Source organism: Narcine bancroftii, chromosome 7, assembly GCF_036971445.1.
Source record: "Narcine bancroftii isolate sNarBan1 chromosome 7, sNarBan1.hap1, whole genome shotgun sequence".
NCBI classification, from domain to species: Eukaryota; Metazoa; Chordata; class Chondrichthyes; order Torpediniformes; family Narcinidae; genus Narcine; species Narcine bancroftii.
The window spans coordinates 179,793,677-179,809,568 of record NC_091475.1 but is presented as its reverse complement, the minus strand read 5'-3'; the positions used below and the strand labels follow the sequence as shown (position 1 = coordinate 179,809,568).

Sequence of the window (15,892 nt, the reverse complement as noted above, 5' to 3'; positions counted from 1 at the left end):
TTGTAGGAATGTTGTCTTATAAAGAGTTGAAAATAAGAAAACAGAAATGGAAAAGGAGGAAAGGTAATGATGGAAAAACGGAAAGAGAAGATAAACAAAATATAAAAGGGCTACGCTGAACTATATGTCTTTAAATATTAATGGAATACATAACCAAATTAAAAGGAAGAAACTACCAAATTTAAATGAATAAATGTATTCCATTAGAAAAAATAACATATTGGTTAAGAAATAATATTGAAATATTCGAACAAGTATAGGAGCCTTACATTAAATACAATAGCGAAAACCTACCGGGGACAAACATTACCTAAGTTGATGGAAGGAGAAGGAAAGAAAAGAATGGACTCAGTAGAATTTCTGGTGTAATTTTGTTGAATGACAACATTGTCTGACTGGCTTAATGCAACCTAGATTGTATACCTAAAATGGATGAGAGGGGGGGGTGGGGGGGTGGTTTGGGAGGAAAGGGGGGGGGAGAAAAAGTCACTGTATATGTGTGAAAAAGAAATAGTGTATATCATGGCTAATGTGATTTATGGTGTGGAAAAAAAAAAAAGAATTGGGGGTTATGTATTAGCATGGATAATCTAAATAGACTTGAGAAAGGGATCAATCAAGCTATTTTGAAGTTACAGTAGGTGTGGTAAATAACCAATGAATTTACAAAAGAGGATTGCTTTTCAAAAGGTTTGTTCAAAGTTTTGGGGACTTAGTATTGGGCATTGTATTTTTTTTAAAGATTTGAGTAATAGATAAAAAGTGGAGGAGAAAAGGATAATTTTTAAGATAATCTGTAACCACTATGGCTTAATATGCAGGCGTATCTTTGTGGTACATCAACCTTGCCACTCCATCCCCAATCTCTCTCACCTGTTCTGTGACTTCCTCCTACCTTTCTTATCTACCCTTTCTCAGCTTTCTGAGCACCTTCTCCCTTGAAATAGTTACTGTACTTATTTCCATTCCCTGATATCCTTGGGCATCTAGCACACTGCTAATGTCTTCCACAGTAAAGACATCACTAAATACTCATTTAGCTCCTCTGCCATCTTCTTGTCTCCCATTAATATTTTCCCAGGGTCATTTTGTAGAGTCCTATATCTACTCTCACCTCTCTTTTATTCTTTATATATTTGAAGCTTTTGTAACCTCTTTGATATTATTTGCTAGTCTATTTTCATACTTCATCTTTTCCCTCCATATGAATTTTTTTTTAAGTTGGTTTCTGCAAGTTTTTATAAACCCCAATCCTTTATCTTCCCACTATTTTTTTGCTTCCTTGTATGTCCTCTCTTTTTCATTTACATTCGCTTTGACTTCCCCTGTCAGGTGTAGATGTGCCATTTTTCCATTCACATGTTTCCTCTTTCTTGCTATGTATTTATTCTGCACTTTCCTCATTTCTCACAGAAACTCCATCCCTTGGTGCTCTGCCAACCTCCCTACTAATGTAACCATCCAATCTATTTTGGCCAATTCCTTTCTTATGCCACTCTAATTCCTTTTACTCCAATGAAATACTGAGACATCTGTCTAGGTTCTCCTTGTTAAACCTCAATCATGTTGTGATCACTGCCTTAAAGGTTCCTTTACCCCAAGCACTCTAAGTGCCTCTGGTGCATTACACAACATCCAATCCAGTACAGCCGTTCCCCTAGTGGGCTCATCAACCATCTGCTCCAAAAAGTCATCTCATGGGCATTTTACAAACTCTCTCTCTTGAGATTCAGTCCCAACTGGTTTTTGCGATCTACTTGCATGTTAAAATCCCCCATGACTACCGTAACATTGCCTTTCTGACATGCCTTTTCTATTTGCTATTATAATTTGTTGTCCACATCCAGGTTTTTCTAGATGCCCTTTTCTCTTGCCATCTCTTAATTCAACCCACAATGATTCTGTATCTTCTGATCCAATGTTAACTCTTTCTCATGATTTAATGTTATTCCTTATCAATAGAGCCACGCTATCACCTCTGCTTACCTGTCTTTCCTGTTGATACTCTGTGTATCCTTGGACATTGAACACCCCAATGACATCATCCTTTATCCATGATTGTTATGAGCCCAGGGGACCCCAAAACCCAGCAGCAATAGACTCCCTACCACCTGTCTCTATTTGGGCACCAACTTCCTCTTCCTCTCCCCCTTCACTTTGGTTCCCACTCCCCTATAAATCTAGTTTAAACCCCCTCCAACAGCATTAGCAAATCTCCCTGCCAGAATATTGGTTCCCCTCTAGTTCCCACTTCCCCAAAAAAGTTTCCAATAACCCAAGAACCTCCTCTTCTCCTTCCAAGTCCTGCTCTCGCAGTTCTCAACCAGAAACAATGCTCACAGTGCTTTTCCTACATTCCCATTTCTATCATGTTTTCCATGATGCTCTAACTACTTATTTGACTTATAACAGTCTCAGGAGTATCTATATCATGCAAGGAGTATTATAGTGCACTACCTGTTGTATGAGTTGACTTGCTTGGAAAGATACAAACCAATGCTTTTTACTGTGTTTTGGTATATGACAAAAAAATTTCACCATTGCCAGTACCAGCACACTTATTGACTCTTGGTCCACTATATGGACATGCTTCATCTAGGAACCTGCCTCAGCTCTCAGACGTTCTTGTCCCCTGCTTCTGTAAGATCCATGCTTCAGCTTAATGGCAGTCGCCATGGGCATGTAGGACTTCGAATGAGAAGCATTATTGTACCCTATACTCTCAAATCAAGTCTGTATTTCATCCTTCTCTTTCCATGACTAGTTCAGTCTTTGTTGACAAAGCATTTGTCTTTTAAATTTACTTTCTATGATACCACTGTCATTGAATGCTAGATCATCAACATTCTGGACTGAAGAAGATTGGTACACTATACCTCCTGGTCAATGATAACACCCAATATACTGGTGATGCAAAATTCAGTGATGGTTCTACCAGTGAAGGTCGAGGCAAGGTGTCATTGTTTGATATAGTTGACATTTGCCCAGTTGCCTCTTGTTGGTTGAAATCTGAATGTTTCTTGAGAATTAATTTCAAATATGACTTGGTGTGTTGAATCATCAAATTAGAAGAATAATATCATGCAGTGGAAGATAACATGAGATTAAAATATAATAAAATGCTTGACTTGCTTGATTCTCTTGTGCCTTTTTAACCAGTTGTAGTTTCAATGGAGATTGAGGTGAATAATGTGATTTCAAATTGTATGATTATCATGGACTATTTTATTTACAGCTTTAAAGCTTCCCCTTGGTAAAACTACTGTGATGCATTTGGTTGCAAGAGAAACATTGCCGGAGCCAAATTCCCAGGGTAAGAACGTACTCGGTTGCATTTAATAAAAAAAATGTTATAATTTAGTGATCAGTATTGGAATAAAATGTTTATTTTTAGATAAACTTTTATTGGTAGATATAGGAGCCACATTCAGTGTCATGTTTGAACAAAGTTAATGATTCTGACAACCATTTATCTTTTTGTTGATAAAACAGATTATCTGGTCATTCAATATTACCATATTTTTGTGACCATGCTTGCCTGTAGAGCACAAATTATTTGCTGCATTTTGTTATCCATAGATCTTGTATTCTGAATTGATCAAGTTGATTGATATAAAGGAAAAAAATAAGCTTCATTTCTATTTTAATGATTATCTTAATTGACATATTAAACTCTTTGTTTAGAAACATAGAACATTACAGCACATAAACAGGCCCTTTGGCCCTTTTAGTCTTTGCCGAATCATATGCCAAAAGCTCTCTTTACAACCCTATCTACCTGCGATGCCACTTTCAGGGAATTGTGTATCTGTAGTCCCAGATCCCTTTGTTCTACCGCACTCCTCAATGCCATATCATTTGCCATGCATGTTCTTTCTTGGTTTGTCCTTTCAAAATGAAACACCTCACACTTGTCTGCATTGAATAACATGTGCCATTTTTCAGCCCATTTTTCCAGCAATCCAGATCCCTCGGCAAGCTTTGAAAACCACTGATGCTGTCCATAACATCTCCAATCTAAGTGTCTTCTGCAAACTTGCTGATCCTATTTTCCGCATTATAATCCAGCACATTTTTCCTCACAACTGGCATTTCTCCAATTTAGAATCTAAATGGACCCAGACCTATCCTTCTCCATAACTTGAAACTAATGGCATTATGATCACTGGACCCAAAATGTTACCCTACACATATTTTTGTCACCTGTCCTGTCTCATTCCCTAATAGGAGATCCAGTATTGCACTCTCTTTTGTTGGTACTTTCAATATATTGATTTCGAAAACTTTCTTGAACACATTTGACAAACTTCAAGTCATCCAGCCCTTTTACAGTATGGGAGTCCCAGACAGAACGTGGAAAGTTAAAATCTCTTACTTTCACAACCTTATGTTTCCTGCATATGTCTGCTATCTCTTTACTGATATGCTCCTCCAATTCTTGTTGACTATTGGGCTGTCTATAATACAACCCCAAGCGTCTGGTCATACCTTTCCCGTTCCTCGGCTCCACCCATATAGCCTCAGAAGACGACCCCTCTAGTCTGCCTGAAACATTGAGCTGCGAGTCCTGCCCCTCCTGCAATCAAGTTTCACTAATGGCCACAATGTCATAATTCCACATGCTCATCTGCCTTTCCTATAATACTCCTTGCATGATATAGATACTCCTGAGAACATTTTCATCACATACAACCCATTGACTTCTAATGCTACATGCAATTTTCACATCATTGTCTCCCTCCTCCACTCCTCCATCTGTTCTGGCACTCTGGTTCCCATTCCCTTCAAATCTAGTTTAAACCCTCTGGAGGAGCACTAGCAAACCTTCCCACAAGGATATTAGTTACCCTCCAGTTCAGATGCAAACAGTCCCATAGGAACAGGTCTCACCTTCCCTGGAAGAGAGCCCAATGATCCAGAAATCTGAAGCCCTTCCTTCTGCACCATGTCTTTAGCCATGTGTTAAGATGCATTATCCACCTATTTCTAATCTTATTGGCACATGGTACAGTAGCAAACCTGGTAGGTTGTCCACTTGTATTGCAGAACAGTTTGCCTTTATTCAATTTCAACTTTAGGTAAATGGGAAGTTGCCAAAAAATTAAAAAGTGAGCAGTAGCAGGGTTAAAGAAGGTGAAATCGGGCTAATTCTCTTGTTGTTCTGCACCCAAATCTGACAGTATAAGAATTGTTTGGCTGTTCGTTACTCGATGGAGATAATGTGGAAATGAAAACCTTTATGGGGAGGGGAAGGGAGAGGTGAAACAGGAAAACAGCATTTTCATGATTTTTTTCTTCTCACTGAAACTTTTATTCATTGCTTCTAGGTCAAAGGAACCGTGAAAAGACTGGAGAGAGTAATTGTTGTGTCATTCTGTAAATACTTCTACTTATTACTGCTAACAATGATGTAATATAGTCCTTGTCTTTCATGCTGCTGGTATAAAAAAGAAGTAACATTGCTTCAAGAAGTCTTTTTAAACACGAATCTGATTATCCGTGAAAACAATATTTAAAAACTGGAGCATTTCTGTTTGGGTTACTTTAAAGCTTTCAGTTATAGTGGCAATTTTTGTTAATTTGCCTGATATTTCCTTACACCTTTTATAATTTCTGTATTTATTTCTATATAAGGACAGGAAAAATTAATCTAAAGAATTCTTACACCACTGAACCCATTCTGTAGAACCATGCTGTGCAGAATTTAAAAAATGTATCAATGCTTTTTTAAAAATATTAGATTATTTTTTTAACCCACGCACTTCTTGGGGAAAATTTGCACTGCTGATCGTAGTGTTAATGTTGCCTTGTTTAACCAGATATTGAAGCCAGATTTAAAGTTTAAATTACAATAAACACATGGAAGTTAATTAATTTGGTTCCACAAACTCTGAACAGCCTGCAACTTTCAGAATTATTAAAGTAGGAGTATATCTACTCTTCAGAATTGAATTGTGGAAGAGGATGTGCCTGTACGTTTGAGAGTTTATAGATTTGGTTTCAAAGATTCTCTCTCTCTTTATGCAATATTTTAGCATTGCCGACAAAGGCTTGATTTGTTGCACAAAGCATTTTGTAGCCTTAATGAGAGAGGGGGAAGCTTTATTGAAGCTTTTCTCTTTCTTACTGCTGAATATAGTTTACTGTATTTGTGGTAGAAAGTTCTATTAATCATCTTGTCTCTATCAATGTTTTTGACTTATAACCTTACTATTAACTGGACAGTTTCTAACTTCATTACAAACTTGAAATATAATGTTGAAGTTGCTCATCAAGCCAAGCACATCTTATTCTTTTTCTGTATCATATCTATTTTAGGAGTTGTATTCATTTGCATTTCTGTATGTAGTGCTTGCGATTGTGCAAAAGTGGCCCAAATTTGTCTATATGTCGGCCTTCCCTTCCTTTTGTATAAAATTACAAATGAGATGCTAATTAAAACCTAGAGAATTTTGCACAGCACTGAAGTATGAGCTACTTTCATCTGAATCTGTAAAAAAAAAATAAAGCTTTTATATTTTTCAGTGGAGAAGGTTGTTCCTTCCAGCTGAATTACAAATGTGTAGAATATATTTAATAAGAATCTTATACAGCACTGAGAATAGATCTTATTAACAAATATAGGTCACCTTGTAGTATAACAGAATGTACCCATGTAAGTAACATTAGCAGCTTTAAAATGTTGCAGGTTGACTGTGTTCTCTATCTAATGGAAGCATTTTCCCAGATTGAACTCAATGGCATATGTATGTCCTTTCAGATCGTAGTCATATCTTAATTGATTTCTTTTTAACTGAGTTTATTGCTTTAACTATGCTTTACAAACTATAGTTACAAAATATTGTTCACATTGATCAGGATAAAATTTGTATAGAGCTAAGTTTTGGAATGATTGTAAATATCACTGAACATTTTCTTTCTGCAACCTGTACTGATAGATTATTCCTGTAAACTAAATAAAACATTGCAGTTCATGCATTGATTCTACTGGGTATTATTTCCATGGCTCTGCTTCTAGAAGTATTTTGGATAAGTTGGTTTCTTGCTAACTTGTTGATTAGTTTATAATTTAAAATTTGTTTTGCTTGTGCATAACAGCAGCTACACGGAGATGCAGATTAAATATCTTTTCTTCTTTGGCTTGGCTTCGCGGACGAAGATTTATGGAGGGGGTAAAAAGTCCACGTCAGCTGCAGGCTCGTTTGTGGCTGACAAGTCCGATGCGGGACAGGCAGACACGGTTGCAGCGGTTGCAGGGGAAAATTGGTTGGGGTTGGGTGTTGGGTTTTTCCTCCTTTGCCTTTTTTCAGTGAGGTGGGCTCTGCGGTCTATCATACGTCTTTACCACTATAGTATGCCTTGATCTCAATATTAGAATGTCTCTACTCTTCCATCATGCAAATTTTTTCTATGTTAATTTTCTGTGATTATGTTGCATCAGCACTTTTGTTTCAGTTGCTACTTTCAATGCTCCTCTTGTCATTCTCCTATCTTGCATCATTCATGAGATTGAACTTCTCTGAAGCTGCTAGTGTACTATCTTACATTAAGTCCTGTTCACCCATTGTTTCTTGACCTACATTGACTCCAAATCTGGCAACATTTTGATTTTGAAATGTTCTTTTAAATCCCTTCTGGATCTTGCCCCTTCTCTATCACTAACCATCTTCACCTGTGAAACTGATCTCTACACTTCTCTTAAATAATTTAAGTTGCTTCCAATTGTTACTTCTGCCTTCAACATCTTGTAGCTGAAGTTGCAGAATTCATCTCTCTATTTTGCTTCACTGCCAATCCTTGTCACTAAGTGTTCAGTTACTCATGCCAAAACTCTTATTAAAGCTCTTTGCCAAATCTTGTTGAATGTTATTTTCAAGGATTGTCAGGGTCAAACAGGAGAGTTGAATTGAGTCCAAAGATTAGATCGGCTGTGATCTTCTTGAAAAGTGGAACAGATTTGATGCGGTCTACTCATTTTATAATGGTTTATAGTAATGTTCTTGGGTTCAGGGTGTTTAGTATTAGATTTCTTCACAAGTGGAAATACCTCAGACTACATTATGCTCTGTTCAGTTTTTCTAACAATAGTCTTTGAAATCATTCTAAGAAATCATCTTTGCTTTCTGCAATGCTTCTAGATCCAGCTTGAACAATATTCTTGTATTTGGCCGAACCAAATTTTGATTAATAGTCAAATAATATCTCTTTTCTTTTATCATAGAACACAATCCATCCCATGTATCAACTTGATCAAAATATTGCTGGCATGTTTGAAATAATTTCTTCATGAAAGGAAGAACCCTTCAGCTTGATGAACATGTGCTTGTCTGCTGTTATCAGTCTCTGAAATTATAGTTTTGGAATTTGAATTTTATTTCTCTGCTTGATCCTTGTTAAAGCAAGATGTATTATCTAGTCCAAATATGATTTTTGATTCCTTCACCTCTTCAATCAATTTGCTTTTGAGCTTCTCATCTTGTTCAATGCCTCTCAACTGTCCTTCACTGCAACCCCAATGCCATCAATTTGCAGCAGTCTGACTGCTCAAAGCCTGTGCCATAACCCAGAGCCTTTCCAAGCTGTTTGCAGATTTCAGCCTTCAGATGCTTAACAAAGGAGTAAATCATCTTGACCAATGTAGTCAGAGGCATCATGTGGGTATGAGAGTAGAAGCATCTCATGACTTATTTATAATTGAGCATGTACAATAACCTTAAATGTGCTCTAAATTTGAGAGGTAACATTGCAGATATACAAGACCACTTGGAAGATTGTGTTTTCTTTCTGGTTAGCTCACTACAAGAAGAATGTTGATGCTATGGAGAGGGTGCAGTGAATGCTGTGTGGATTGGAGAGTATGCCTTGAGAACAGGTTGAGTGAATTTGGTTTTTTTTCTTCTTGGAGCAACATAGAGAATGAGAGGTGATCTGATGGAAATGTATAAGATGATGAGAGGCATTGATAATGTGGATAGCCAGAGGCTTTTTCCCTGGGCTGAAATGGCTAACAGCAAGGAGCATAGTTTTAACATTCTTAGAAGTAAGTAGAGGGGGATGAAAGAGGTAGGTTTTTCACACAATGTTGGGTGCATAGAATGTGCCTCGACAATGGTGGTGAAGGCAGGTACAGTAAGATTTTTTTTAAAACTATTAGGTTCATGGAACTAATAAAAATGGAGGGCGAAGCAGTAGGGATATTCTCTGTTCTTGGCTGTCTTTAGAATAGGTTATTACGTTGGCACAACACTATTGGCCGAATGGCCTATACTGTTCAATAGTTGGGGGGCAGACAGTTACAGTAAATAAATCCACACTACAGATACTGGAATCTTGAGCAAACAACAATCTACTGGAGGAACTCTGCAGGCGGAACACTGCATCCATGGGTAGAAATAGTAAACATTTCAAATTGGAACCCTTTATCAACACTAAGGTTTTTTTTAAAAAATGTAAAGTTGCACATATAAAGAGGGAAAGAAGCTTATCCATAGGGGATTAAAAAAACCTTTTAATTACGAACTAAAGATATTTACCAAGTATTTCCATCATCAAGTGACCTGTAAGTATTTTGTTGCATGAAGCTTGAGAGCTGCAGACTTTCATGTTGCTTGAAGTGTGAATTTTCACTTGTAATAATTGTTCAGGAAACTTTCTGGCTCCAACAATCTTATTTAAGTAGATTGTAATCCCCTCATATGTATTTTTCAAATTATCGCAGTCACAGAATGGTAATAACATAGAAGGATGCTGTTTTATTCATGAAGTCCATATTGATTCAGCTAATACCATGGCCTCACCCTCTACCTTACATCCTGAAATGTTTTTGATGCTTTTTGGAACACTACAGTTAAATCTGCTTGCACTGCTACACTGGCAATGCTGGACTTGTGGGAAAATAAATCTTTTTTAGTACTTTGGCCAATCACCATCATTCTGTGGTGCTTGATTGGTGACTCTTCTGGCAATAGGAGCAGTTTTTCTCAAAATATTTCTGTTAATACTCTTAATGATTTTAAATATCATCAGATCTCCATACAATCTCTTCTGTTCCAAGAGAAATAACCCTGATGACTTTTTTGATGTTTATACACGTTCAAGTTTATTTATCATCCAATTGTACCAGTACAACCTATTGAAACAGCATTCTTCGGTCACAGTGCAAAAGAGTGCAAACACACATTCAGACTTGGTTGGCTTGGCTTGGCTTCGCGGACGAAGATTTATGGAGGGGGTAAAAAGTCCACGTCAGCTGCAGGCTCGTTTGTGGCTGACAAGTCCGATGCGGGACAGGCAGACACGATTGCAGCGGTTGCAGGGGAAAATTGGTGGGTTGGGGTTGGGTGTTGGGTTTTTCCTCCTTTGCCTTTTGTCAGTGAGGTAGGCTCTGCGGTCTTCTTCAAAGGAGGTTGCTGCCCGCCAAACTGTGAGGCGCCAAGATGCACGGTTTGAGGCGATATCAGCCCACTGGCGGTGGTCAATGTGGCAGGCACCAAGAGATTTCTTTAGGCAGTCCTTGTACCTTTTCTTTGGTGCACCTCTGTCACGGTGGCCAGTGGAGAGCTCGCCATATAACACGATCTTGGGAAGGCGATGGTCCTCCATTCTGGAGACGTGACCCATCCAGCGCAGCTGGATCTTCAGCAGTGTGGACTCGATGCTGTCGACCTCTGCCATCTCGAGTACTTCGACGTTAGGGATGTAAGCGCTCCAATGGATGTTGAGGATGGAGCGGAGACAACGCTGGTGGAAGCGTTCTAGGAGCCGTAGGTGGTGCCGGTAGAGGACCCATGATTCGGAGCCGAACAGGAGTGTGGGTATGACAACGGCTCTGTATACGCTTATCTTTGTGAGGTTTTTCAGTTGGTTGTTTTTCCAGACTCTTTTGTGTAGTCTTCCAAAGGCACTATTTGCCTTGGCGAGTCTGTTGTCTATCTCATTGTCGATCCTTGCATCTGATGAAATGGTGCAGCCGAGATAGGTAAACTGGTTGACCGTTTTGAGTTTTGTGTGCCCGATGGAGATGTGGGGGGGCTGGTAATCATGGTGGGGAGCTGGCTGATGGAGGACCTCAGTTTTCTTCAGGCTGACTTCCAGGCCAAACATTTTGGCAGTTTCCGCAAAGCAGGACGTCAAGCGCTGAAGAGCTGGCTCTGAATGGGCAACTAAAGCGGCATCGTCTGCAAAGAGTAGTTCACGGACAAGTTTCTCTTGTGTCTTGGTGTGAGCTTGCAGGCGCCTCAGATTGAAGAGACTGCCATCCGTGTGGTACCGGATGTAAACAGCGTCTTCATTGTTGGGGTCTTTCATGGCTTGGTTCAGCATCATGCTGAAGAAGATTGAAAAGAGGGTTGGTGCCAGAACACAGCCTTGCTTCACGCCATTGTTAATGGAGAAGGGTTCAGAGAGCTCATTGCTGTATCTGACCCGACCTTGTTGGTTTTCGTGCAGTTGGATAATCATGTTGAGGAACTTTGGGGGACATCCGATGCGCTCTAGTATTTGCCAAAGCCCTTTCCTGCTCACGGTGTCGAAGGCTTTGGTGAGGTCAACAAAGGTGATGTAGAGTCCTTTGTTTTGTTCTCTGCATTTTTCTTGGAGCTGTCTGAGGGCAAAGACCATCTCAGTAGTTCCTCTGTTTGCGCGAAAGCCGCACTGTGATTCTGGGAGAATATTCTCGGCGACACTAGGTATTATTCTATTTAGTAGAATCCTAGCGAAGATTTTGCCTGCAATGGAGAGCAACGTGATTCCCCTGTAGTTTGAGCAGTCTGATTTCTCGCCTTTGTTTTTGTACAGGGTGATGATGGTGGCATCACGAAGATCCTGAGGCAGTTTACCTTGGTCCCAACAAAGCTTGAAAAACTCTCATGCAGTTTGGCATGCAGAGTTTTGCCGCCAGCCTTCCAGACTTCTGGGGGGATTCCATCCATACCTGCTGCTTTGCCACTTTTCAGTTGTTCGATTGCCTTATATGTCTCATCCAGGGTGGGAACCTCATCCAGCTCTAGCCTTAGGGGCTGTTGAGGGAGCTGGAGCAGGGCGGAATCTTGGACTGAGCGGTTGGCACTGAAAGAGATTGGAAGTGTTCTGACCATCGGTTGAGGATGGAGATCTTGTCGCTGAGGAGGACTTTGCCATCTGAGCTGCACAGCGGGCTTTGGACTTGGGGTGAGGGGCCGTACACAGCCTTTAGAGCCTCGTAGAAACCCCTGAAGTCGCCAATGTCCGCGCTGAGCTGGGTTCGTTTGGCGAGGCTAGTCCACCACTCATTTTGGATCTCCCGGAGTTTGCGCTGAAGATGGCTGCATGCGCGACGGAAGGCTTGTTTCTTCTCTGGACAGGACGGCTTTGTAAGGTGAGCCTGGTGGGCAGCTCGCTTCTTTGCCAGCAGCTCCTGGATTTCCTGGCTGTTTTCGTCAAACCAGTCCTTGTTTTTCCTGGAGGAGAAGCCCAGTACCTCTTCAGTGGATTGCAGTATGGTAGTCTTCAACTGATCCCAGAGGGTTTCAGGGGACGGGTCCGTGAGGCGGATTGCATCGTCGAGCTTTGCTTTGAGGTTTGCCTGGAAGTTTCTTCTCGCTTCGTCTGACTGCAGGTTTCCAACATTGAACCTCTTTCTGGGGGCTTTATTGTTCCTGGGCTTTGGTTTGAAGTGAAGGTTGAGCTTGCAGCGAACCAGCCGGTGGTCAGTGTGGCATTCCGTGCTAGGCATGACCCTGGTGTGGAGCACATCTCGTTTGTCACTTTCTCGCACCAGGATGTAGTCCAGGAGGTGCCAGTGTTTGGATCGGGGATGCATCCAGGTGGTCTTAAGGCTGTCCCTCTGCTGAAAAAGGGTGTTTGTAATGACAAGCCGCTGTTCTGCGCAGAGCTTCAACAGGAGGCGCCCATTGTCGTTGCACTTGCCGACGCCATGCTTGCCCAGGATTCCTGGCCAGGTTTCTGAGTCTTTGCCGACACGAGCGTTGAAGTCGCCCAGGATGACAACCTTGTCGGCTGTAGGGGTGCGTTGGATGAGGTTGCGCAGGTCGGTGTAGAACTTGTCCTTTTCTGCTGGTTCCGCCTGGAGGGTTGGAGCATAGACACTGATGAGGGTGATGTGACGCTTGTTCTGAAGGGGGAGTCGCATGGACATGATTCGGTCCGAGAGGCCTGTCGGAAGGTTTTCGAGTTTGGAGGCAATGAAGCTCTTGACCATGAAGCCTACACCAGATAGGCGTCGTTCATCCGAAGGCTTGCCAGACCAGTAGAGTGTGTAGCCCGCGCCGCGTTCTTGGAGGCTGCCTACATCTGCCAGGCGGACTTCACTGAGAGCGGCTATGTCGATGTCAAGTCTGAGGAGTTCATGTGCAATGAGGGCAGACCGACGTTCAGGTCGGTGGCTGTCAGCCTTGTCTAGCATGGTTCTGATGTTCCAGCATGCTAGCTTGAGTTTGTGAGCATCTTTTGAGGGGGAAGGCGTGGAGGGAGAGGACGTGGAGGGGAAGGACGTGGAGGGGGAGGACGTGGAGGGGGAGGACGTGGAGGGGGAGGACGTGGAGGGGGAGGACGTGGAGGGGGAGGACGTGGACCTGTCCTCGGGCCTGCGCAAAGGAGCTTTTAGGTGGAGTGCAGTGCGCGCAGTACTGGCCCCACCCTTTACACCCATGGTTCGTGTGCCGTGGCCAAGCAAGCTGGGACGTGGCAGCGAGGTCCTTGGGTCGTAGGTTTTATATCGGAGTGGCCTTCTCCTATGCAGGTTTCTTACCCGGGCTGGAGGGGCCTGCCTCCAGACTAACACATTCAGACTAACACACAGACAAGTAGACAAGTACAAATAGTTAAAATAAATATTAATAAATAGTGGAGTCTCAAGAGTTGTATTAGCAGTTCATTAGTCATTCTGCAGTCTCACTGCCAATGGGAAGAAGCTGTTCCTCAGCCTGGTGGTTCTGGCTCTAATACTTATGTATCCTTTTCCTGACAGGAGTAGCTGGAAGATGCAGTGCGCAGGATGACCCTCACTAGTTTTACAACCCTCTTTAAACTACAATCCCGGTAAATGACATTGATGGGAGAGGGAATAGGGAGACCCCAGTGATCCTTTCTGGTGCTTTTATGGTCCTGTGGATAAAGAATGCATGCATAAAGAATGAGGGGGGAAATCACACTGAAAATGATCAAATCCTGAAAGGCCCAGATAGGTTGGATGTGGAGAGAATGTTTGCTATGTACGCTATGGGGTGTCTGGGACTAGGGAGCACAACCTCAGAATACAAAAATGTCCCATTAGAACAAAATTGAGAAAGAATTTATTTACCCATAAGGTAGTGAATTTGTGTAATTCATTGGCGAGAATGGCTGTGGAGGCTAAATCATAAGGGATATTTAAGGCAGAGGGAGATGCACGTTCTTGATCAGGACGGCAATCAAGGATTGTGGGGAGAAAGCAGGAGAATGGAGGTCATGTGATAAGGAGCGAGAGGCAGGACATTGACCTCTTGAACTCCCGGACCAGGAGATTTAAAAACAGTTTAAAAAGGAAAAATAGTGTCAAAAATAATAAAAACGAATAAACAAAGATTCCTACCTGGAAATACTGGGAAAGTGCCAGCCAGGCAAAGGCAGCCAGCAAGACACGAAAAATGGTTGGCACCCGATCCAGTTTGCCTCGTGGAGGCCAAGATGACAACGCTTAAGTCCAGGCCTGAAGCCCAGGAGGTCCCGTCAATGGAGGTGCAACTCGCCAAGCATGGTCAAACCTCTCCTAGGAGGGCGGCGGGAGGTGAGACCAACCCAGGGAGGAGAGACAATGCGGTCCTTGATTGATCATTGGGGGGCGAGGGGCCTGCGGAGAGGTCCGAGCCTTAGGGAGAGGAGTGCCTGTGTTCCTTCTCCCCGAAGACAACAAGCATGCCTGGGAGCAGAATGTGATGGGTGACAGGAGCGACTTATAGGAAGGTGCAAGAGATGATGATCTCTACAAGAAGGCTGGTGGCAGTGTCAGGTAAAAACTACAGGAAGACCTGGAACTCATGAGGGGAGCAGAACGGCATCAGTAAGAGGGAGAGAGGGCACAGAGCCCTCACTTCAGGACATTTTAAAGGCCATGGAAAGACTGGAGGGGAGACTGGCCAGAGACTTAAAGGAAAAAAAACGGGGGAATTGTACAATAAAATGGATAGATGGGAAAATGCCCTAATTGGACTGACAGGAAGGGTGTCTGAAGTGGAAGAAAGAACTAGAGACAATGAAGATAGAATAAGTAAATTGGAAAGGGAGATCACCGTGTGGGAGGCAGAAAGGGGACAACTCTGGAGACCTTGGCTGGAGAAATACCATAAAAATTCTGGGGCTGCTGAAAGGTAAAGAAGGGAGGGATCCTGTAGCGTTTTTTCAACGCTGGCTGCCAGAGGTCTTCTGAAGGGAGAAACTGGGGTAATCTGTGGAAGTATAGAGCGCCCATCAGTCCCCTTTCCCATACCCGGGCCACAGTCAGAGGCCACGCTCAGTGCTGGTGAAGCTCCTGCGTCACCAGGACCATGAGAAAATTCTAAGGGCAGTGCCTGTCAGGGCGAAAGCTGGGGTGGGGAGGGGGGAGGCATGATGCAGCTGGAGGGAAATAAGGTTTAATTTTACCTGGACATAAGCGTGACCCTCCTAAAACAAAGAAAAGAATTCAAACCAATAAAAAAGAATGCCCAAGCAGAAAGGATATGTATGTGTCCTTAGATATCCGGCAACTCTAAAAATCATAATGCCAGGGGGCGAGTGAAAGTTTCTCCTGTTGGAGGTCAAAGAGGCCTGGGAGTTTGTAAAGCAGCTGCATAGTGCCAAATGGGTAATGCCAATGTTTTGTTGAATGTAAGAATATATTGTAAGTAATGGGTTTAAATAAGAATAGCAATAGTGG

The 15,892-nt window shown here is 42.1% G+C and overlaps 1 protein-coding gene across 1 annotated transcript in view; it reads left to right on the top strand.

The window, feature by feature from the left end:
• The window catches only part of ubl3a (ubiquitin-like 3a), a 67,825-nt gene extending 60,851 nt beyond the window's left edge, over positions 1–6,974 (top strand). Inside the window, exons 4-5 of the mRNA XM_069892524.1 lie at positions 3,236–3,313; positions 5,328–6,974. Of these exons, the coding sequence (XP_069748625.1) occupies positions 3,236–3,313; positions 5,328–5,380 (131 nt within the window). The 3' untranslated portion in view covers positions 5,381–6,974. The remainder of the gene's footprint in view (positions 1–3,235; positions 3,314–5,327) is intronic.
• Positions 6,975–15,892: the final 8,918 nt, after the last annotated feature.